This window comes from Symphalangus syndactylus, chromosome 24 (genome assembly GCF_028878055.3).
Source record: "Symphalangus syndactylus isolate Jambi chromosome 24, NHGRI_mSymSyn1-v2.1_pri, whole genome shotgun sequence".
NCBI classification, from domain to species: Eukaryota; Metazoa; Chordata; class Mammalia; order Primates; family Hylobatidae; genus Symphalangus; species Symphalangus syndactylus.
The window spans coordinates 43,382,397-43,406,113 of NC_072446.2; the positions used below are offsets into that span (position 1 = coordinate 43,382,397).

At 48.5% G+C, this 23,717-nt stretch overlaps 1 protein-coding gene across 3 annotated transcripts in view; it reads left to right on the top strand.

Annotated features, from left to right (window-relative positions):
- The window catches only part of STK35 (serine/threonine kinase 35), a 46,876-nt gene extending 33,818 nt beyond the window's left edge, over positions 1 to 13,058 (top strand). Inside the window, exons 4-5 of one of the 3 annotated variants that reach the window (XR_010119366.1) lie at positions 8,288 to 8,396; positions 12,846 to 13,058. Coding sequence is in view for 1 of the 3 variants with exons in the window: in XM_055265491.2 (XP_055121466.2) it covers positions 8,288 to 8,400 (113 nt within the window). In the remaining 2 variants the exon portion in view is untranslated. Of the gene's footprint in view, positions 1 to 8,287 lie in introns of all 3 variants that reach the window. The other 2 variants (XM_055265491.2, XM_055265490.2) reach the window with 2 other exon arrangements.
- The last annotated feature ends 10,659 nt before the right edge of the window (positions 13,059 to 23,717 follow it).

Consider the following 23,717-nt stretch of genomic DNA (forward strand, 5'->3'; position numbering starts at 1 on the left):
AGGATGTATTTGCCATTTTACAAATGGTTGGGTCTAGAAAGAGGCTTTGTGCATTTTAAGACCTTGGGCAGGGTGGTGTGGCTCACACCTGTAATCCCAGCACTTTGGGAGGCCAAGGCAAGAGGATCACTTGACCCCAGGAGTTCAAGACCAGCTTGGCCAACATGGCAAAACCCTGTCTCTACTAAAAATACAAAGATTAGCCGGGCGTGGTGGTGCACACCTGTAGTCCCAGCTACTCAGGAGAATCACTTGAACCTAGGAGGCGGAAGTTGCAGTGAGCTGAGATTGCACCACTGCACTCCAGCTTGGGCGACAGCAAGACTAATAAGACTAATTAGCTGGGCACGGTGGCATGCACCTGTGGTCCCTACTCAGAAAACTGAGGTGGAAGGATCACTTAAGCCAGGGAAGTCAAGGCTGTAGTGAGCCAGGATCATGCCTTTGCACTCCAGCCTGACAGAGCAAAGCCCTATCTCAGAAAGTAAAAAGACATCTTGAGAAGTCCATACCTTCAGACTAAACCACAGTGTTTCAGTCATAAGTCTACTCTTCTCACTAACCTCTTACCATACCTAACTTAGACTCAGGGGACACATTCTGAGGCCGGGCCTTCTCCAAATAGCCACACTTGGATTTCAAGGAACCCCTCCACGTAAAACAGATGTATTTGCCAAAGTTGGCCGTCGTCTTCCCCTTGAAAGAAGGCCTCCTGTTGAGAAGTAAGGGGAATAGTAGTGGAGAGAGCTGAAATCGAGACAGGAGCCCCCTGGTTGTGTAACTGATAGGCTATATAATGTCAGGAAAATCTGTAATCCCTGCATGCCTCATTTCTCTTACCCAGCTCTGAAGGTGTGAGAGGGGAGCAGCACCCTGTAGCATGGTAGAAAAATAGCATGGGCTTCCGACTTGGACACAGTCCTAGCTCTGTCCCTTACCAGCTGCTGGAGTTTGGAGAAGTGGCCCAGCTCTCAGCATCACTGTCCACACCTGGCTTGCCGGGATTTTCTGTGGGAATGTGTGCAGAGCACTTGGCAGTGACGCAGGAACTCAACCAAAGGCAGAGATTTTTTTTATAATCATGTGTTTATGTTAAAACCCTATCATGTGGAATGAATGATTCTGTGAAGTTTTATTGCTGTGTACTAATTCCCAGTTTCTAGCAATCACCTGGTATTTGAGCTCTTCCTAAAAACCCAACACTGCTGCTTGGTCACCTGAGAGGCTTAAGAGAAGCAGCAGACTCTCTCTGTCCTGCAGGAAGCTTAGGGTCTAAGATGGTAAGGTTGGAGCACACAACAAGGCTAGTGGGATCTGAGGTCATCCATGCCTTTTCACTGGGCTGGGGGACAGAAGAGTTCCCATAGAGACTGGGCCCTCTGGGAGTGTTTCCTGGGGAAGGTGTGTGGATGGGAACCCAAAGGGTGAGTGTGATCTGAGTGACAGATAGGGGGTGAGAGTTGGGATAGCCAGACCAGCAGGAGCTGAAGACCCAAAGCAGGAGGGAGGCTGTCACCTCAAGAGAAGATCAACTTGAGGCCAAGGCATCTTGTCTGGAATTTTTGCCCCGGCAAGTGACTGCAGTGAGGTTTTGTGGGTTTGGTTTTGTGTTTTTTTGGATGTGATTTGCAGCCACTGTCGTAGCTTATTAAGGTACCTCCTGTGCACCTCACTCTGCCTGCTATGTATACTATCACTGGTCTTTGTACCCAGCAAAGTAGGCATTTCCTCATTTTAGGCTGAGCAAACTGAGGCTTGGGGGACCCTGACTTGGTGAAGGTCAGCTGGGATGTAAATTTTGGATCTTCCTACTCCAAAGCCCATGCCTCGAGAGAACACCACCTCCGAGCCACCCTCCTCTGCATTTGGGGCCTGCCCCTGGATATCTGCCTGTGGGTGAGCTGCCTTGGTTTGGTCTCCTGGTCAGGGCTCAGATGTCGTAAGGCGTGGACCTGTGGTCTTCTGGGTTGTCATGGAGCACTGCGAAGCTCTTGTATGTGTTGTATAATCTCTGCCCTCTTGCTCCTCTTTTTCCTAACATCTTGCCCCTTCTGTATACCCGAAGAGTGAAAACAGTGTTATCCCATTTGTCAGTACTCCCATTCCTTCGACCCTGACAACAGGCACGTTCACAGCACAGTCATCCCTGTTTTTGCCCTACTTTTAAGCACCACAGTTGGGAGCGCAGCCTTAGAGGAATGATGCACCAGGAAGCGTGACTCCCTGGCCTCGGTGCCGCTGAGTGATTGGAGGAGACATTCGTGCTGGGGCCACCGAACCCCCAGGGCTGGCATGTTGATGTCTGAATGTGAAAAGCCAGATGCTTTGGTGTATTAAACAAGTGAAGAATGACTAACCCCACTTAGAGGAAGGAGAGGACTGCCGTCTGTGACCCCGACAGATGACTGTCCCTCTGTGCCCTTGTGAGGCCTGCTTGCTCCACAGCACGATGTGCTGAAAATTAATAACCTGAGCCTCAGTTTGCTCATCTGTAAAATGAGGATAATTCTTACATGGTCCTTTGGACAAATGAGGTATTGCATATTAAGTTTGCACGGCAGCTAGCATGTCATAGGTATCATTAGCTACAGTGATAATATCACTACACAGGACTGCGGGTGAATTTAGGTAGGAGTGAATTCTTGGCTAGCCACCCAATAATACCCACTTTGAGTTTATACTGTGCCTTAGTCTATGACTATGCCAATGGGATGACTTTCTTTTCTGTTAACTAGATCTGAGAGGCAGGATAGAAAGAGAAAACTGGGCTTTGGGTTTGGAGTCCCAGTCTATGATACCGTAAGAACCAAAATGACCATTAACATGAATAACAGCAAGATCGATCTTACTGAATGCCCCACCCTGTGTCAGGTGCCATGACAGGCAATTTACTTGAAGAATTCTTGACTCTTCACAGCAGGCCCCTGAAGAGGAAAGAGTTCCATGCCCATTTTCTAGTTTAGGAGAAGGAGACTCAGATCATGGAAATAGCTAGTAAATGGCAGAGCTTGTATTTGAACCAGGACTGTCTGCCATAGAGCCTGTGCTCTTCCCTGAGAGAGCACTGGAGTGACGATAAACCTCGTGGTTACCAGACTTCCACATTTCCTAAGACAGTGCAATTTTAAAACCTGGGGAGGCAGGTCCAGGAGGGAAGCAATTTTTAAAACCATTCCTATTTGCTTTCATCATCATTTCATCAAAGAAATGACATTTTAGGCCAGGCATGGTAGCTCATGCCTATAATAATCCCAGCACTTTGGGAGACCAAGGCAGGAGGATTGCATGAACGAAGCCAGGAGTTTGAGACCAGCCTGGGCCACATAATGAGACCGCGTCTCTACAAAAATAAAAATTAAATCTAGCCAGGTGTAGTGGCATGTGCCTATAATCCTACCTGCTCAGGAGGCTGAGGCAGGAGGGTTGCTTGAGCCCAGGAATTTAATGCTGCAGTGAGCTATGGTTGTGCCACTGTACTCCAGCTTGGGTGACAGAGTGAGACCCTGTGTCTTAGAAAAGAAAGCAAAAGGTAATGACATTTTGACACTAATAAAGTAGGAAGGCCATCCTTTTAGAGTAAGGGATAATCACCAAGGTATTCTGTGCCTGCAGGCTGAGGAGTAGGGGAAGGAGGCGAACATGTGCCATCCTTGTCTCCAGCCCCATCCTCCTGTGCATGTTCCCCTCAGATCTCCCAGGCTTCTGTTCTCCAAGCTGCTAATGGCCTTCATGAAAGTAGTTCAGTTTCTCAGTCTCCTTAAACAGACCAGACACCTGCCTGACTGGCAGAGGAGCTTGCTGGAAGACTGTTCACTGCCTGGTTGGCACCATGTCCCCCTTTGTCCCCCGAGCACTAGACCTGTGCACAGGCACGTAAGCCTTCCATGAGCCTTTTTTCTGAGTGAGTCTATTTATAAATGAAGGGATTAGATGGGTTTTAAATTCCACTTAAGACTCTTCTTGTCTTCTCTAGGAAGGGATTTTGCATCGTTACATGTCAAAAGCAGGGGATTTGGAGTGAGACTGCCCTGAGTTAAACCCTTTTCTCTACCACTTACTGGCTATGAGGCTGTTCTCTCTGAGCTTCAGTTTTCTCATCTCTAGGACTAGGGACACAATAACCCCTACCTCTTAGGGTTGCTGGGGTGAAATGAGGCGATGGATGTAAAACACTCGATCCTTTAACAGTGATTGGAAAGCAGTGTTGCTTTACGAGGTTGTTCCCTATAACACAGTTAGAACTTGCACATACAGACTGCTCAATAAGTGATTGCTGTTATGCCAGTTACAGAGAAATAAGAAGGTGGGATGCACTGAGAGAACTTGGTCCAAGAGCTGAAATGAGAAAGGTAAGGATTCATAGCACATTTTCCCAGATCACTGACACCTTCCACCCCCAGGATCATCTCAGGTGCAAGCTGCTGGAACCATTACTGAGCCGGCTTTAGAAGCACTGACTGAAGACTGTCATAGTGCAGAGACTTTGGGTAGTGAAGCTGGAAAACTTTGGATTAAGTGCTGGTTCTACTGCTCAGCAACTCTGGTGTGGGGCAAGTTGCTCCATTTCTCTGGGCCCGTTTTCTTGTGAAAACTGGCCAAATCCCTCCTCACAGTAATCATGGAAGGGCACTACAGATGTCAGTTGCAGGTTTATCACATCACCACTTTTCATTATGCTTAGCAGGTGTGATTTTTGCCCTCAAGGAGCAGGCTCTGGTCAGAGGTAGGGATTCCACAAAGAGGGATGAGAAGAGCCCCGGTAGAAGCTGGTAGCCAGGCAGTCAGGCACAGCCTAAGCGGTCAGGAAGCTGAGATGTGGCATCTGCTAGGATGAAGCACCACAAGCCTAAGGCCTCCCCAAGGGCCCACTGGGGCTGAGACCTACACCCTTTATTGTGCCCACAAGTACCTGGGAGGGTCTGCTGCTTAAACTCAGAACCATGTGGTCTGAGCCATTCCTGTTCATAGCTACAGAAAGCACCTCCACTACCTTCGGTGAGCTTACTGTGCTGTTAGCTCCCTGGGAAAAGTGCTTTTTCTGTGATGGCAGACTGGAAAAGAACCCCAAGCCAAGATCCTCTCCCCAATAGAGAGCCCTCATATTTTCCTTCTATGTACCCACAAGAGAGAACCAGACTCAGACCTGTAGGCTGTTCTGAGGCTTCCAACAGGAGGGCCAGAGCCAGTGCCAGAGCTAGAGGGAGCAGGGAGGAGCCTTTGGGAAATGTCAGCTTCACTTCCTGGCATGGGACCCAGTGATTACAGCGGTCATTACAAGCTGGTGTCTCAGGAGTTCTTGCAGAGTGCTGTGCTGTTGGTCTGACCTTCTGTAGTCATACTGTGTTCTGCTAGTTTATTATGTAAAAAAGAACCTCTAGTTTCTGAACCTGCCTCCTTGCCAACACTGCTTTTCAGCTGCCACGTGCTACCTTCCTGCTGATGGGCATCCTTTTCAGGAGATTGTCAGCAGGGAGGGAGGAAAGGAATGCTGGAAAATCATAACTGGTCCCAAAGATTATTTTAGCACATCACATGTGGCTGTATAATTTCTCGTCGTATTTCACAAGGTCTTAATGTCTCAGATGGTGAGGGCCTACCCTAAATACCCTCTTCCCCCATCTTCAGGTTGATCTGTGTCTACGGAAGGCACGGAGAGAAAGCAGTAGGCATGCTAAATAGAGCTAGAGTTTGAGATGGCTGCTGAATCATCAGGGAATATGTTTATGATGATTTTCTTTTTCCAAGTCAAAAACTGGGATACAAGACCCACCAGTGGATTTTTTTGAGGGGAATTAACAGACCAAGGAACAGAAGCAGCAGAGTGAAAGACTGGGCCCGAGAAATCCTGTATTTTCTTTCCAGATCAGCCACACCCACTTTCTTGGTCACCCGCTCCCTGGGCAGTAGAGCAGGGAGTCACATAGTCTAACCTCCCATTTGGCAGTGTGGAAGCTCTCCTTTGTCCACTGGGCATGGAAGAGTCCAGACAAGACCCCACATCTGGACCTTTCTATTGGAGCTGCCAGCTTTTCTTGTTCGTTAAAGTACCCTATTTTTCCTATTAAAAAGTAAAATGTGACATTGGTGTGTGTTCAGTATTAAAAATCAGAAGTGAGGGAAGAGGAAAATCAGTCACAACAAGCACAACATGTTGGTGTATTTCTTGTCAGATTTTCCTACACTGAGGGGTTTGTGTTTTTACATAGTTATGGTCGTGCTGTGCGCTACACAACTTTGTAACCTACTCTTTTCCACCTACCCCAGGGAAGTGCTTTTGTCATAATCTTCAAATGTCATGCAATGATCTCATTTCCTCTGTAGTATATCAGTGCGTTGAAGGATCATTTGCTTACTTTATCCTTATTTTTGGACTTGTGAGTTACTGTCTTGTAATTTAAATATTTCAGTGAACTTCTTTATCCATAAAGTTCTTTTCATATTTAGGTTTATCTGTTAAGCTTGGCTTTCAGGAGTGGAATTTCAGGGAGCCACCAATCTAAACATCTTTGAAGCCCTAAAAACAGTGCCAGACTACCTTCCAGAAGCTTGATCCCCTCCTCCAGCAGTGTGCAGGGCACCCTCACCAGCCAGAAACACTTTTAATGGTTGTGTGGCTGAGAACCATGGCCTGTTCAGATTTAACAGGTTTATAGTCTCTGGTTGGGGACAGTTGGCTAGGAAGGGGTGGACTCATTGAGTATGTTCGTCCCTGATGTGGGCCGGGAACCTGAGTCATTCCACTCAGACCTCAACCAAGAGTCCCCAGTGTTCAGAGGGAGAAACTGAGGCCAGCAGGCAGTAAATTATCCAATATTGTCCTATCCTGCTGCTTCTTGGGAGGACTAGCCAGGTCCCTTCCCAGGAGCTGAGGACAATGAGCTGGTGGTGTCAGCCTACGCAGGTGGCAAGTCATGGCAGCCACGGTGCTGGCTCTGCCTGACAAAGGAAGCCACTGGGGGATTGCACGCACAGTGAAAGACTTGTCTGCCTTGGTCATTCAGGCACTTTAAAAACTCCTAGGTGGGCCAAGGTAGGTGGATCACTTGAGCCCAGGAGTTCAAGACCAGCCTGGACAACATGACAAAACCTCGTCTCTATTAAAAATATAAAAATTAGCCTGGCATGGTGGCATGTGCCCTGTAGTCACAGCTACTCGGGAGGCTGAGGTGGGAGGATCACTTGATCACAGGAGTTCAAGGCTGCAGTGAGCTGTGATCAAGGCACTGTAGTCCAGCCTGGGTGGCAGAGCAAGACCCTGTCTCAAAAAACCTCCTAGATGATTCCATGTGCAACGAGGCTGGAGCACTGTTGCCCTAGATGGCCCGCCCTGCCCAGGACAGCGCTATACTTAGCACTGATCCGATAGCTCAGAGCGGGGGCTGCCCAAGACTAATCTCTGTGGGCCCTTGTATTCTAGGCCTCCAGTAGAATAAGTCACTGAAGGGCAGGCTTCTTGTCTTATTCCTGAGGCCTGGCACTAAGGCAGTTTCCAAATAATAGCCAATACTGATAGAATCAGGCACTCTTCTTGGTTTTACGTTCATTTAATCTTCATAATAGCCTGTGATGCAGGTACAGGTGATGAGACCAGGGAACAGAGGACTTAAATTCCCCCACAGTCGAGTGGCAGCTCATGTTTACTCAGTCACCCGTTCTGGCTCCAGAGCCCTCGTTCTTAACCCCCACAGTGCACTGCAGCAGACAGTGCGGGCCCAGTCCACCCCTGCCCCTGGGTGTGGGATTCTGGCCCTTGTTAAGACCTTAGCGGGTAGCCTGGTTCGGATTCTCAGAGGCCTGAGCTTCACTCTTCTCTTCTGTAAAACAGGATTACTGAACCTAGAGAGGGTTGCTGTGGCGTTTATAACAAACAGCACAATTAGTCACAGAGAGTGGGGAAGAAAGCATGGGTGGAAGCAATGCTGGCAAGGTCTGTGGGGACAGACTCTCCAGGGTGGGCCCTGCGGTGTCTTGCTCCTAATAGTATGGGGAAGCCAGGATTCACGATTGGTTTGACAGCTAGAGCCAGCAAGCTTGGGTTCCCAGCTAGCGTCTGCCCCTTAGTCAGTGTGACCTTGGGTAAGTTACTTAACCTGAGCCTCAGTTTGCCTATCTGAAAAATAAGCATGTGTGTCTAGACCAGGGAGGTTGTGAAGCTAGATTTACCCCATCTATTTAGAGCTCTGCCCCACAGCCCCCAGCACACACAGCTTCAGTGTTCCTCTGGGTTGAGGGCTGGTGCCCAGGCCTGCTGACCAATGTCCCCCCTTATCTGCCTTCTGTCTTCCAGGTCGATTCCTCGGAACCCACAGTCTCACCACGTCTCCTCCAGAGGACGGCAGAGGGTACAGGTGGTGGCCTGGCCGGTTGGCGATCTCCCGACAGCTGGATCCGGCAATGTGAAGCTTTTGTTTGGGTTTCCCCGCTTCTTTTTAGTTTTGCTTTATTTTTTTCCTTTTCTTTTTTTTTTCGTCTTCCCTTTTTTTTTTTAATTTAAACCGTTGAGACTTCAGAAGAGCAGGACGCAATGCTGTGGACAGGCACCAATTTCTTAAAAGAAATTCAGTATGGGCAAGGCATATGTATAAATTTCACTTTTAATTTTTATAAGGGGTTAGGGAGCTATTTTTGGTTTTGTCCTTCACTTTCCCTCTGTCTTCCTTCTTTATACTTCTCTCAGTTCTACTTACGACACCTCACTTCCCTAGAGAAGGCCTGCCTCCCCATAGGGAATCTGGGGGTTTCTTCTGGAATGGGGCATGAGGACACAAGGAGGCCTCTGGGCCACGCCTCCCTACCAGATGCAGGAACTCCTGGACTCCTTGGTGGGCTGGCCCTGGCTAGCCCTTGGGCCTCAGAGATGATCAGAGGCGAAGAACCGCCTGGAAGAGGAAGGCCAGGGTTTGGCCAGGAGAACTAAGAAGGTCTCAACTCCAGGCTTTGTTCTGTTTAAGCTATTGGGAGCCCCAGGCCACACCAGGACTTACAGTGGTGCGAATGCATTCCTCTTCCGCCCTGTGTTGCAGGGAACTAGGAGGTAAGGGTGGAGGGCGACCATCTCGCACTTGCTGGCGGTGGAGCAGCCATCCCTGCCTTTCTGTTGGGAAAAACTGTTGTGCCAAACTCTTGTGTGGAACACAGCTGGGTCTTCAGCAGGCATCTGTCACTGCCGTGAGGTCAGCACTTCTCACCTAACTGCCTCCTGGATTGTCATCTTCCCAGATGTGTCCCATAGTGTCCAGGTGTCACAGAGACGGCCTGAGGCCCTAAGATCTGGTTGTGACTTTGCCATGATAACAGCGTGTCCTGAACTGGCTGCCGTTGTCGTGTTCTCACAGTGAAGGGCGTGCCCTGTGTGTCGGGGTCCGTGGTGTCATATGCAGTGACACACACTGTCAAGCGCCATTTCCCTCACCCCTGGAGACTTACTGTTAGGTGCCTGCCCTCAGTATAGACGTATCCAATGGGAAAACAGCGGACCTGCCCAGAGCAGAGAGGTGTTGTGGAACTGGGTAGACCCCCTGCAGCGTTAGGGGCCCATTTGCGGGCTCGCCACCTTCAGGCTTCCCCAGCCATGACACTTCAGCCCCGCCACCCATGCCTGTCTGCTGCAGCCATCCTTGCACTCTCCAGCGACACTCTCGCACCTCCCTAGGGGAAGCTTCCCTCCCCCTGGGCTGCTGCTCTGAGCCCATCTGTTCTCCCCCTGCAAGAAGGGGCAATGCTCTTGTGTTGTCCCTCTGTCTGGACGCGCCTGGCCACTCTGAAGGCTTTTCACCCCATTATGGCCAAATAGTATAGGGCCACTGGGGAGGGGGAAGGGAATCCTTTTGTGTTCATTTTTGTTTTTTGTTTCACCTAAACCAGCATAGGATTGATAGGGGAGACGGTTGGAGGGCATTTCCTTTTCTATGTGACCAAGGCAGGGGCTTTACCCACTAAGAAGCAATCCTTTGGCCCTGAGAATTTGGGAGAGAACAGTACATCAGGCCAGGCTCAGCAATATGTTTGCTCACATTCTTTCAGCCTTCTCTCACCCCCCTCAACACCAGACTTTCTTCCTTGTGAGCGGAAGGTTGGCTGCTGTTAGCAGGATCCCACAGGTGATAACCAGGCCCTTCCCTTCCTAGGCCAAAACCCATTGTGACTGCCTGTCTCTCCTGTCTCTGACTTCTCAGGCAGCCTCCTGAGTGCACTGAGTTGTATCCGAGAGGGTGGGAATAGCAGCATCCCCTAATTGCAGTACACGGTTCCTTTTCCGCCCGCCACCCTGCCTTCTCTTGGGGGCAGCGGTCTCTCTGTACATGAGCAAATGGGAAAAAACAGTCCCCAAACCCAGCACCCCCCTCTCCCTGGCTGCAGCCCACACTGTAACATCCCTAGTGAGGCTTCAGCCTAATGAGCCCCTTATTTTCTTCTTCTTCCCTCCCCAGGTCCCGTAGCTCTAACTAAAAAGTTCTTGGAGCCATCGTGCTCCCCCTTTGTTATTTTTCTTGCTATCAGAGCAGCAAGAAACAGCACCCCTGTAGGTGACAGGTGGGCAGCCTGGTAGGGGTCGCCAGCCTCCATGCCCCCTCATCTTCCAGTTCTTGCTTAGTGGCACGACCTCTTTCCGTAGCATAAATGCAGGCCACCGTTTTAGCCCCAAGTGCCTGCCCCTGCTTCTTATCCCTCCCCTGCTTTCTCAAACACCTGCCCACCTCAGGCACTCAGCGGGCTCCGCCGTGGTGAGAGAACTGGCCGTGGCTCAGCCCCGGGTAGCACCTGTAGTCTCAGTGCCACTCTCCACTGTCCCCTTGTGGATTGGCTTCCACTCACTGTCACGTCCCCACTCCTGCGTCTTCACTGGGTCTCAGGCTGCCAGCAGCTCTCTGGTGCATCATCTCAACACCACCAAGTTTGTAGGACCTGCCCCAGTTCTAGTAGTATTCAAACCTTAAAACGGCAGTCATTCGTTCTCCTCGGCTCTGTGGCAAGGATAGCCCTTTGGAGGGGGACTCTTGACCTCGGCTGTTAGGGATCTGAACTCAGTTTTCCCATCAGAAGAATCAGCAGGACAGATCGTAGTGCCTTATTCCACTGTCCTCCCCTGGCCAGGCCTCCTGGCTCAGCTGGAAGTGCATGGCTTCTTTCTCCCTATCTGTGTCCTCTGTCACTTGCTCTTTCACTGTCTTTCTCATTCCCAGAGAGCCACGGGGGAGGGATCACTCTCTCACCCCCCACACCCTCTTCCTGAGGGCTGTAGCCAGGTCCACATCTCCCCACCACCACCAGGGCACTCACTCGCAGCTATAGCCCAGGACAGAAAAACTGTGCTTTGGACAGGTGCACACTCTCTGCCTCTTACCTCTAGCCAGGAGGATGCCTCAGTCTGTTCATTCGAGACTGGCCCTGTCTGAACCCTCTCTGGGCGCTGGGGACTAAGGTTGCAGGCCTTAGCCTTGTCTCATCCCAGAGGCATTGGGTCAGGAGAATGGGAATTTTTTTCCTCCCACCTGGACATAGTTTGCCCCTGTGGCTGCCTTTCTGAGGGAGTATATTAAATGTTTACTTAAGAAACACCCTGTTTACAGCCAGAGGAGAAATACCCAACACTGGGTGGAGATTTGACTCGGGACAGGGCCTGGCCTCCTTAGTGGCACTGCCAGGGGGGCCCCAGAGCGAATGAGGGCAGAGATGCCCGGGGCAGGGGCAAACACCCTCTGCTCCCTCTGCTCCTGACCCTGTGGTGCTAGGACCACTCCCCGCCTTCCTTACGGCCTCCTCGCCCTGCACATTCCCCACCTCCACATTCCCTTCCTCCAAGATCTCAGCTCCTTAACATATCAGTTGTCTCTTAGCCTAGAAAACCAGTGTTTGGAGCAATAAGATGATTATTTTTGCTTGAATCTTTTTCTAAGAGAAGGAAAAGAGCTGGCATTGTGGGAATTTTCTTTTTATGCTGTTAGCTGTTTACCTTCTTAGAAGACATCTTAATAGGATGGATGTCTGGGTTTTAGCCTTGGGGTATCTTTTGGAAACTTAGAAAAGCAGGAGTCAGGCTGCCACCCCCTAAGGAGGGACCCTAACGTTCTGCCCTTGCGTGGTTCCATGTGGCTCCTTCCAGTCCTGCCCACCAAGTGCAGCTCCCACTCTCCATCCTGCCCATACGCCCCTCTTCCCCCCACATCTGGGGGCGCTGGTGGCACTTACTCTAGGTGGGTCTCAGACTATCCCTCCCCTTGGCTGGTTTTCCCTCCTAGGCCTGTCTAGCAGCCCCCAGACAGACGTAGCTCCTGGGAGTCTCGGCCCTGGCAACCTTGGAAGAGCCAAGCTGACATTTTTTAGCTCTTTAGGCCACTGGGTTTTGGAGGCAGAAGTCCAGAGATATTGGCTCTGCCAAGCTGTCATACTGGGCTGTGGCACAGCCTTCGAGACAACACAGGTATATCTCTGGTCCTGCCCTACCCTAGGCTTCGAGGGGCTTCTGTCTGGAGAAATGCCTTCAAAGGGTAACCAGTAGGTGTGGCATTGAATTGGCCAGTGTTAGCATCTACAGCCATCACCAAGAGATGAGTCCGCTGCCGTTGTCTGCCCGAGGGCCCCCTAAGGTTATAGACGGTATCAGCAGGGAGGCCGTCCCGGTGGTTTTCTAGGAGAGCCCACAGGAGGAAGGGAGCCTCTTCAGGGGTACTGGAATCTTTTGTGCCAGGGGCTTCTTTTCATCAGAGCCGGGGAGTACATTTCACTGACTTCTTAAACATTTGTGTGGGACAGACGAGCGTGAGGGAGATTTTAAGCTAGGCACAAAGTTAGTTTCCAATACTAGTTAATAAATCTATTTTTCTTCATTTCCTTTTTTTGCACAGAAGCTGGTAATCTAGGACCTACGTGTGAACAACTTTATATGAATATTTTTTGTACTTGGTTTACTTGGGTTGGTATGATACATTATATTTAAGTTCTTTGAACACTGTGGATCCCCTAATGTGTATGAATGACTGAGGCTTTGTAAATTAAGGGACGTTTGTGTGAATAAAGTTATTTGATGGGGTCAAAGAAGCCATATGTGATTTGAAAAAGAGTGTTTTGTGGTTTGTTGCCCCTGTTTGGGAGGGCGGCAAGGCCAGCCCATGCTGCGGCCCCCCCATCCCACCCGGTGGGTGGTGGGAGAGAAGGATCCTTGGCCGTTTCCATGTCCCCGTGCTTGAAGCAGCTGCCTGATGGCCTTTGACTGGCCTTCCCGTTCTACACCTGAGAAACCAGCACTTGGAAGCACAGGAAGCTATCTGAAATTGTGCAGCTGCGACTGGGGGATCCTGGATCCAAACTAAGCCTAGTCTGCCCTTTCAGGGGGTCCGGGGCCTAAGCAAACATTGTGGGCCCCTCCTCCAGACATCTCAGAAGCCCCCTCAACCCCCAACCCTGTGATTCTGCAAGTTCTACCTTTGAGAGAGTTTTAACAAAGAGCTAAAAAGCGTGGGTCTCCATACCACAGCAGCAAGGGTATAAGGATCAAGTTTTGGAAAAGCTCAGCAGAGAGGTTGGTTCCATCAGAGGTCAGAGGTCAGCTCAGTGGCCTGAGGTTGGTAGCATCCATGTCCAAAAAGCAAAAGGGTCCAGTCAAGCCAGGCCATCCTGGTTGGGTTGGGAATGGGAAAAAGCACATAGTCCATCTCCCTTTCTGCCTGGGCCAACAAAAGCCGGATTCCATGAGGACCAGGGACTGGAATTTATGAAAAGCCAGATGTTTTTGTGACCATCGTACTGCATAGTAGGTGTGATGTGTGCCCCTCTACGCATAAAAGAACTAAAACCCAGAGAAATCAAGACTGCTGGGTGAGTGCCAGGCGGGCTGGGGAAAGAGCTCCCGCCACTTGCCAGCCGGGACAGGTAACTGAGCCTTGCTGAACATCTACTTCCTCAACGAAAGTGGGGGTGATGACAGCTACCTTCAGACAAGTTGCAGGCTAAATAAGAACCTAATATTGGGCCCAGCACATAGTAGGCACTCAAATGGTTTTTTGATTTTCCCAAAGAGACAGGTTTGGGATTCTCCCGGAGTCTGCTGAGCACTAAGCCCCGACTCCTGGCATCGTGCAGCCTTGGTGAGGCTTCCCAGTCTGGTGACGGTTGATGTTTACTGTGGAGCGCATCATTCAGGGGCTCTCCCAGGGAGACCCAGGGAACCCAGGAAAAATAAAACTCCTACAGGAGGATAGAGTCAGGACTTAGGAAGGTGTGAGTTAGAGGAAGACATAAGACTGGCTTGCCTAATCTGTGAGTGAATAAGCTACATTCTGCACCCAGAGTTGGTGTCCAGTGGCTGCTGGGGATGGGGCTTCTAGTAAAGGATACTTCTATCCTTAGCCTGCGCGGTAACCTGGAGCTTGAAGGACAGCCCACAAATTTGTTTTCTTCTTAACAGATTTATTGAGAGAATTCATCCTTCTGAAGAGTACAATTCAGTGGTTTTTAGTACATGTACAAAGTTGGCCAGCCATTACACTAGCTAATTCCAGAACATCTCAAAAAAAAAAAAAAAAAAAATCCATGCCCACTGGCAGTCACTTCCTAGTCCCTCCATGTTTTTAATTTCCTTGGGTATATACCAAGCAGTAGAATTGCCGGGTCATATAGTCAGTGTTTAGTTTTTTGGGACCTGCCAGGCTTTTCCGGAGTGGCTGCACCGTTGTCCATTCCCACCGGCAATGCACTAGGATTCCTGTTGCCCCACATTTTTGCTATATTGTCTTTTTTATTGTAGTCAATTGAGTGGGTGTAAAGTGGTCACAAGTTGTTACAGGCTAGGTCTACGCCATTGTACTACAGGTTAATAGCGGATAAGGGGAGAATGGACAGTAGATGCTCTAGACTCTTGACCCAGACACTTGATGGATCCAGCAACTGTTGCGGGCATAGCCTGTGCCTAGGAGGGTTAAAAGAACACAAACTGACTCTGCTCTTCGTTTTGAGACAGATCACCTTTCTGAGTTTATTTTCTCATTTACAAAGTAGTAAATATCCACTTCCCAGGACTAAAGGTTCTCCCTGCAAAATGCTTGGCGGGCACCCCTTCAGTGAGCATCTCCTTTCCCTGTGTCCTACGGAGTTAGGGCAGGGCTCAAAGATAAACGGTGAGGAACGTGGGACGTTATCACTGTAATGCAAGGTCTGAGGTGTGTCACCCAGACCCTGGAGGGAAGGATCTGGAATACAGAACCAGGCCAGTGTCCGTGCCAGTGGAAGAAACTAGACATCCGGGCCCTCACTGATCTTCCTCTCCTAAGCCGCTGCTGGCTGTCCAGCTCCAGCCTCTGCCTTAGTCGTTGGATTAATACCCACTCCCAGCCACCTACTCAGTGCTTGTGAGTCAGGCCTTGCCAACAAGGAGCTCCTGGCCCACGGAAGGGGAGTCCGAAGACGGGTACATCCTCATAGCATGCCAGGTATAACAGAGAGGGAAGCTCCAGGGGCTATGGAGCGTGGAGAAGGCCCCACTGCAACCCAAGGGCCCTCGGGGAAACTTTTGGAAGAGGTGAGGTCTAAAGGGCCACACTCAGTCCACCCTGTTGCCTGACCTGAGCCTGCCCCTCTCCAGGCCATGCCACTGCCCCTCAGCCTGCAGTGCCCCCTGACAGACTGCTCACTACCCATTGTTCTGAGGCGTGGGCATGGCGCCCTCACCCTGTTTGAGCCTTTCAACTTGGAGAGCTGCAGGGTCTGCTGGCCTCCCAGGGGGTCTTTACCTTGTGATATCTCACCCTGAGAATCCAAAAGAGATCCTGAGGCATTGAGCTCCACTCCTCAATCCAGTCTCCAACTAACAGATTTCCTTTTAAATCATCAGAACAGATCATGCTGTGGCACCGGACACTGTAGGCTCCTATTACTCCTAAGATAATCTCCAGACCCCCCCTCCATGGCCTCCCAGGTCCATTTCCTACCCAGTACCCCCTCAGGCTCTGCCTCCAGGCCATCTTGACCTTATTGCTTAAGCACACAGGACACTTCCGTCTCAGGGCCTTCACACTGGCTGTTTCTGCTACCTGGAATGCGTTCTTTCTTCACTGCCTGATACAGGTCTCTGCTCATTTCACCTGAGAGAGCCTTCCCGGCACCCTTATTTAAAGAAACACCTCACCATCACCACCTCTTCAGCATGCTTTATTTTTATTTATAGCACTTATCACTAGCAGAAAGTTTTATATATTGTATATATACACGTGTGTATATAAATCTGTGTGTATGTATGTGAGATAGATAGATAGATATAGATATGCTTAAGCAGTGCCTGAGAAGGCACATAGTAAATGTGTAATATGTATTTATTGATTGCATATCATATCAGAGCATGCTAGTTCACAGCCCCAGTAGAAGAAACTTCCTCGGGTACCTGCAGGGTAGAGGGCGGTGCCAGGACAGGAATCTAGGCCTCCTGAGCCCTGGCCCACACCCTGTGCCTGGCCTGCAAATTCTCTTCTTTCCTGAGGCTTAGTCACAGTCCACTTCATTCCCGCCAACCCCTGAGAAGTAGGAATAAAACCAGCTGCTTGAGAAAGAAATCACCAGATGTGAATGATTATATTATTGGGCTTTGATTTTTTTCATCTGGAAACAGGGGTCAGCAGACATTATCTGTGAAGGGTCAAAAAGCAAATATTTTAGGCTTTACATGCCATAGGGCCTCTGCAGCAGCTCCTCAGCTTTGCTGTCCCAACACACAGCAGCCATAGACACCATGTAAACAAATGAGCAGGGCTGCGTGCCAGTAGAGCTTTATTTATGGGCACTGACATTTGGATTTCACATAGTTTTCACCAAATTGTCGCAAAATATTGTTCTGTTTGTCTTCAACCATTTAAAAATGTAAAAACCACACACCTAGAGTGGTGCAGGGCTTGCTTTTGAGTGCTGGCTTCTGGACAGCATGGCCCATGACAGATGGGTTCAGTTCAGGGACTAGTCCACGTGTCAGGTCCATAGGGGGAAGGAGAGGCCATGTGCATGTTGGTGATGGGCAGGCCCAGAGGTTCTGCTTCATCCCCAGCTGGTCCCTTGGCCACAGCTCTGGGTGTGTGGGAGAGAAGTACAGTGTAGGGAGATGGGCATCACCCACCATCTGGCACATCCGTGACCTAGAAGCAGCAAAGTACAAAACGGTAATTGGAAAAGGAGTCAAAATACCTGAATCCAGATCCATCATGGCCTCTTGCCAACAGTGTCGGATATGGCAAGTTACCTCCTGAGTCTAACAGCGTGGCGGATTCTGTAATCAGACAGAGGGGTTTGACCTCTGCGTTACTACTTAGTCTTGTGACCTTGGCCATGTTACTCTCTGAGCCTGTTTTCTCGTTTATAAAATGGCAATACAAGTACCCACTTCATAAATTTTTCTGAGAATTAATGAGATAGTGCATATATACTACATAACACAATACTTGGCATGCAGTAAATTATTCATAAATATTATCTATTGATAGTATTTTTAAAAAACCAGAAAGACATCCTGTGAAGTGCTTCTCAAATAAAAGGGTTCCAACTTCAAGTGATGTTAAGGAATACTGTGTATTTCCTTGCCTTCCTAGAAGGTGCCAATGCATGCTAACGGCTCTGAGAAGCCCTGCAATAACCCAGTTTCTCAAGCTTCTTGGATCCGTGATGCTTCTACATTGAACACCTATTAACATCTTCTAATTCTAGTGTTTTGGGGGAAATGCTGCAGAGCCCACTTCGAGAGATGCTAACTAAGATCGTCTTTGCAGCTCTAAAATCCTAATTCCCTTTCCGAGGACTTTAGCTGCCCCACCGTTTTCACATGGGACTAGAATCACTTTTCTCTTGTGGAAGCCTCCAAAAATTGCCTTTGCTTGGTCTACTGTTCCTTAAGGACAGACAGAATATGAAGAATTTAATAACCGCAGTGAGTGCCCTGCCAAAATGCTGTAGGGCCCAGGCCTCAACCACTTGAATGTGGTAAGAACACAGAGTGCAGTTCCCCCAGCCAGCAGACCACAGACACTGCCAAAAGCCCTGCATTCCTAGTTCCCACACTGGCAGACCCCAGCCACCCTCCAACTAGTGTTTACCCAGTGCCTAATACGTGCAATTAGCATTCTTCTGGGGAGCACCTATCATTTAGTGGTTCCGTACACGGGCTCTGCCATGAGACTGCCCGGCTTCGAGTCAAGTTACTCTACTTCCTTAGGATTCAGTTTCCTCATATGCAAAATGGGGATAATGACTGTACCTGGGCCAGGCTTGGTGGCTTACGCTTGTAATCCCAACACTTTGGGAGGCCGAGGCAGGAGGAGCATTGAGCCTAAGAGTTCAAGACCAGCCTGGGCAACATAGGGTGAACTCGTCTCTACAAAAAATAAAAAAATTAGCCAGGCATGGTGGCATGAGCCTGTTGTCCTAGCTACTTGGGAGCCTGAGGCAAAAGGATCCCTTGAGCCTGGGAGACTGAGGCTGTAGTGAGCCATGTTCACACCACTGCACTCCAGCCTTGGTGCCAGAGCTCTGCTCATTTGATGACCCAGGAAAATACAGTACTACTTTTCTGTGCTGGAATTGGGTGTCCTCCTCTCCCAGGCCCCATCTACAGGTCAGGCTTTGCTGCCTGTCTAGAATTATGCAACACAGATGTCCACACGCTGCCTCCCACCAACAGAGCTGGGACCAGACCCACCTCTCTTAGCCCCTTAGATCCCTCTTGCCTGGAACAAAAGTTCTCAAGGTATGTCCTCAATATATCCCACACCTGCCTCCACAACTCTGCCAAGTCTCTTTCAGTATTGTCATCTGGTGCATGGAGTTTTGCACATAGCAGAGGCTCAGGAAACATTTGTGTGATTAGGGGATACAGGTCTACATGCATTTCATCTGTGAATCCCCAGTACCTAGCAAACTACGGGCTTTTTATTTGTGTCTCTAAAATAAAGTAAAATAGTAAAATAAAACAACAGGAAACTGCACCTGTGTCTTTGAGGATTAGGTACTGCTGGACAAACGGGAGACCCCAAACAGCAGCCGCAGAAAAAGCTAGAGCTTGGTTTCTCTCTCATGTGAAATGGTGGCAATCCAGGACTTCCATGCTGGTTACCCAGAGTCTTCAGGGATCCCATCTCCTGGTCTTCAACAAGTGGCTTCTATCTTCAAGGTCACCTCCTGGGCCAGGATGGCTGCTGGAGCTTGAGGCATTTCATCCTCATCCCAAATAGCAGCAGAAAGGGAGAGAGGAAGAGAACTTGCCCCTCTTTTTAAGTAACTTTCCTGAAGACACAACCAAACTTCCACTTATATCTCATTGGCTAGAACTTGCTCACATGGCCCCATCTGAAGCCAAGGAAGCCAGGAAATGGGCAATGGTCCTGTCACAAAGGCCAAGGGGAGACTGGACGCTGGGGTAGGCAACTAGCTGCTCTGCCACACGGAGTGTGCCCCTGGCTCATTCCAATAATGGCTAGGTATTATCATTATTAATATTAGCTCTGCAGACCTAGGCAAAGACAAGAAAACTGCCTAGGCCTTGTCTGTTGGTGTACCATTTATTCAGTAAATATGCATGGCATCTAAGTGTCAGCTCTCTTTTAGGGCTGGGAAAATAGAAGAGATGTGGGAAGAGGCAGTATCTTGTGATGAAGAGAGTGGGGTCTGAAATACAGAGCCTGGGTTAGAGCCCCATGTTGGCCACTTTCTATGTGATCCTGAGAAATGGATGTAACTTCTGTGGGCTTTGTTGTCTTCATCTCTAAGATGAGGAAGATGGTAAGAATGCCATCACAGGATTATTCTCAGGGTGAAATACATTAATACAAATACAGGGCTTTGAATACTGGGAGGGAGAAGGCTCTGATTCTTTCAATGGACCCATAAAGCTGCTCCATGGGTCCGTGGAGCAGCTTGCTTTGCTTTTACAAAGCTTTACTTTGCTTTCACCATGCCTGCCTTAAGTATTCACTGAGCCCGTAGTTTGCTAGGTACTGGGGATTCACAGATGAAATGCATGTAGACCTGTATCCCCTAATCACACAAATGTTTCCTGAGCCTCTGCTATGTGCAAAACTCCATGCACCAGATGACAATACTGAAAGAGACTTGGCAGAGTTGTGGAGGCAGGTGTGGGATATGTTGAGGACATACCTTGAGAACTTCTGTTCCAAGCAAGAGGGATCTAAGGGGCTAAGAGAGGTGGGTCTGGTCCCAGCTCTGTTGGTGGGAGGCAGCGTGTGGACATCTGTGTTGCATAATTCTAGACAGGCAGCAAAGCCTGACCTGTAGATGGGGCCTGGGAGAGGAGGACACCCAATTCCAGCACAGAAAAGTAGTACTGTATTTTCCTGGGTCATCAAATGAGCAGTAATCTGGGAACAAAAGATGATTAGCCATGGATGCCTGCCGAGCTGAGCCAGTTGCCTGCACCCCGGAACCCAGCCAGTGCTCTGCTCTCAGGACCCCAAACTCGCTTCCCTGGACTGTCCTTTGAGAGTCTCACACCCACTCTCCAGCCAGCTTTGGAGAACAGTTAAAATAGCAAGTTCTGCCCGACTGTGTCAGTTCCAAGCATTCCTTCAATATATGTTCCATGGTAAGCAACAGAATTCCACTATGCATGGTTTACAGCCCTCACTAGGAGGACGCTGGAAGGACATCGCAGGAGGAAAAGGCTCCCTACAATAGCCTACATGGAGGAGTGGGGAGGGGTCTGCAGTGGATTCCTACCCTAGCCATAGGCCCAGAACACAATTTCTCTGCGACCCTGCAGCCTTAGCTTAGTGGTAACCTTTCTACAGCCTCATAAAACCAAAGCCCTCGTGTGGCCTGCACACAGTGGACTGTGGCTGGGGTCTCACATCCCCAGCAGCAGAGCAAGTTCATGTTCAGCCCTGATTGTCTAAAGACTTCTTGCTCCCACTGGTGCCTGGACTCCCACTGCATGTCCATGATGCTGCGTGCCCATAGCAGTGGTTGCTGAAGGCCTGGTCTCCTTAACCACACTCTGGAGGGTCTACTGCTCACCCAGCAGCTCCAGGCCAGCTCCAGCCTGGCTACACCATCAAACTTCTCTGCTATCCAGTGGCTGAACTACAGCTTTTCCAATAAAGTCCAAACTCCTTCCAAGTTTGTCCTTCCTTGGGCATTTATGAAAATACTACAGCTAACATCATACTAATGGTAGAAAACTGAATACCTTCCCCCTAACATCAGGAATAAGGATGTCCACCCTTATCATTCAACATTGTACTAGCGTTTCTAGCCAGTGCTATCAGTCAAGAAATAAAGAAATAAAAGGCATGAGATTAAGAGAAGTAAAACTTTTTATTTGCCGATGACATCATCATCTATGTAGAAAATCTAATGAAATCTATTAAAAAGCTATTAGAACTAAGTGAATTTGGCAAGGTTGCCGGATTCACGATCAATATACAACAATCAATTGTATTTCCATATGCTAGCAATAAATAATCAGAAATTGAAATGGAAAAAATTATACCCATTTAAAATATCATCAAAAAGTATGAACTACATATGGATAAATCTGGCAAAAGAAATCAAAGATTTGCACGGTCTACAAAATATTGCTGGGAAAATTAAAGAAATTTAAATAAATGAGGAAATATAAGTCGATCCTCACTATTTTGTATTTGCAAATTAACCTACTCACTAAAATTTATTTGTAACCCCCAAATCAGTAACCACAGTGCTGTAGCAGTCACTCAGAGACATTTACAGGCAGCAAAAATGTGAGTAGCCAGATGCTCACGTTCCCAGCTGAAGTCAACTCTCTGCCTTCTTGATTCAGGTCTTATAACTGTTGACAAGGATCCTTTCCACAGTCTATTTAGTGCCATGTTTTTCACATGTATTCTTTTTGCTGGTGACTTTAAACTGTCCCTGTGCATAGTGCCCAAGTGCTGCCTCATGTTCCCACGTACAAGCAGGCTGCAGTGTGCCTCATGGAGAAGACACATGTGTTAGGAAAGCTCCATTCAGGGGGGAATTATGGTGCTGTTGGATGTGAGCTGAATGTGGATGAATCAACAGTTGCTATTATAGGCCAGGCACAGTGACTCACGCCTGTAATCCCAGCACTTTGGGAGGCCGAGTGGGTGGATCACCTGAGGTCAGGAGTTTGAGACCAGCCTGACCAACATGGTGAAACCCCATCTGTACTAGTAATACAAAACTTAGCTGGGCATGGTGGCACACGCCTGTAATCCCAGCTACTCAGGAGGCTGAGGTAGGAGAATCGCTGGAACCTGGAATGTGGAGGCTGCAGTGAGCTAAGATGCCATCACACTCCAGCCTGGGCGACAAGAGCGAAACTCCGTCTCAAAAAAAAAAAAAAAGAAAGAAAGAAAATAGCTATTACATAAGGTGCCTTTAAAGAGAAACGCACACAAAGCAAAGTAATGTATTATCAGTGGATGAGAATGTTGGAACCAGAGGCTCATAGGAACTGCACTCTGTACTTCCCCTGGGATCAATGGTTCAGTATTTGCTAATTCAGTGTTCATGGACACTTTACAAAACATAACTACCATGAATAACAAGAATTAATCATATTTTGTTCATGGGCCAGAAAACTCAAAGTCATTAAGATGGCAATTCTCTCTGAACTCACCTATAGATTCACTGGAATCCCCATCAAAATCTCAGCAGGCTTTTTTTGTAGGAATTGACAAGCTGATTTTAAAACTCATATAAAAAAATAAAAGGGCCTAAAATGGTCAAAACAACTCTGAAAAAGAACAGAGGGATAACACCATCTGATTTGAAGAAGTATTATGAAGCTACATTAATCAGAACAGCATGGTTTCGGCATAAAGATAGGCATATAGATCAATAGACAAGTACAGTGAGTCCAAAATTAGATCCACATATATTTAGACAACTGATTTTTGACGAAGTTACAAAGGCAATGCCGTGCAAAAAGGCTAGCGTTTTTAACAACTGGTGCTAGAACAACCAGATAACTATATTTTAAAAAAATAAACTCAATCTATGCCTCACACTGTGTACAAAAGTTAAATTGAAGTGGATCAAAGATTTAAGTATAAAATGACAAAACTTCTAGGAGAAAACATAGAAGAAAATCCTGATGGCACTGGCAGATATCTCTTAGATGACAGCAAAAGCACAATTTATAAAAGAACAAATGGATAAATTGAACCACATCAAAATTTAAAACTTCTATATTTCGGCCAGGCGCAGTAGCTCATGCCTGTAATCCCAGCACTTTGAGAGGCTGAGGCAGGCAGATCATGAGGTCAAGAGATCAAGACCATCCTGGACAACATGGTGAAACTCCGTCTCTACTAAAAATACAAAAATTAGCTGGGTGTGGTGGCACGCACCTGTAGTCCCAGCTACTCAGGAGGCTGAGGCAGGAGAATCGCTTGAACCCGGGAGGTAGAGGTTGCAGTGAGCCGAGATAGTGCCACTGCACTCCAGCCTGGAGACAGAGCAAGACTCTGTCTCAAAAAAAAACCTAAAAACTTCTGCATTTCAAGGGACACTGTTAAGAGAATAAACAGACAATACAGACTGGGAGAAAATCTTTACAAAGCATATATTTAATAAAGAATTTGTGGCCGGGCGAGGTGGCTCACGCTTGTAATCCCAGCACTTTGGGAGGCCGAGGAGGGCGGATCACGAGGTCAGGAGATCGAGACCACGATGAAACCCTGTCTCTACTAAAAATACAAAAAATTAGCCGGGCGTGGTGGCGGGCGCCT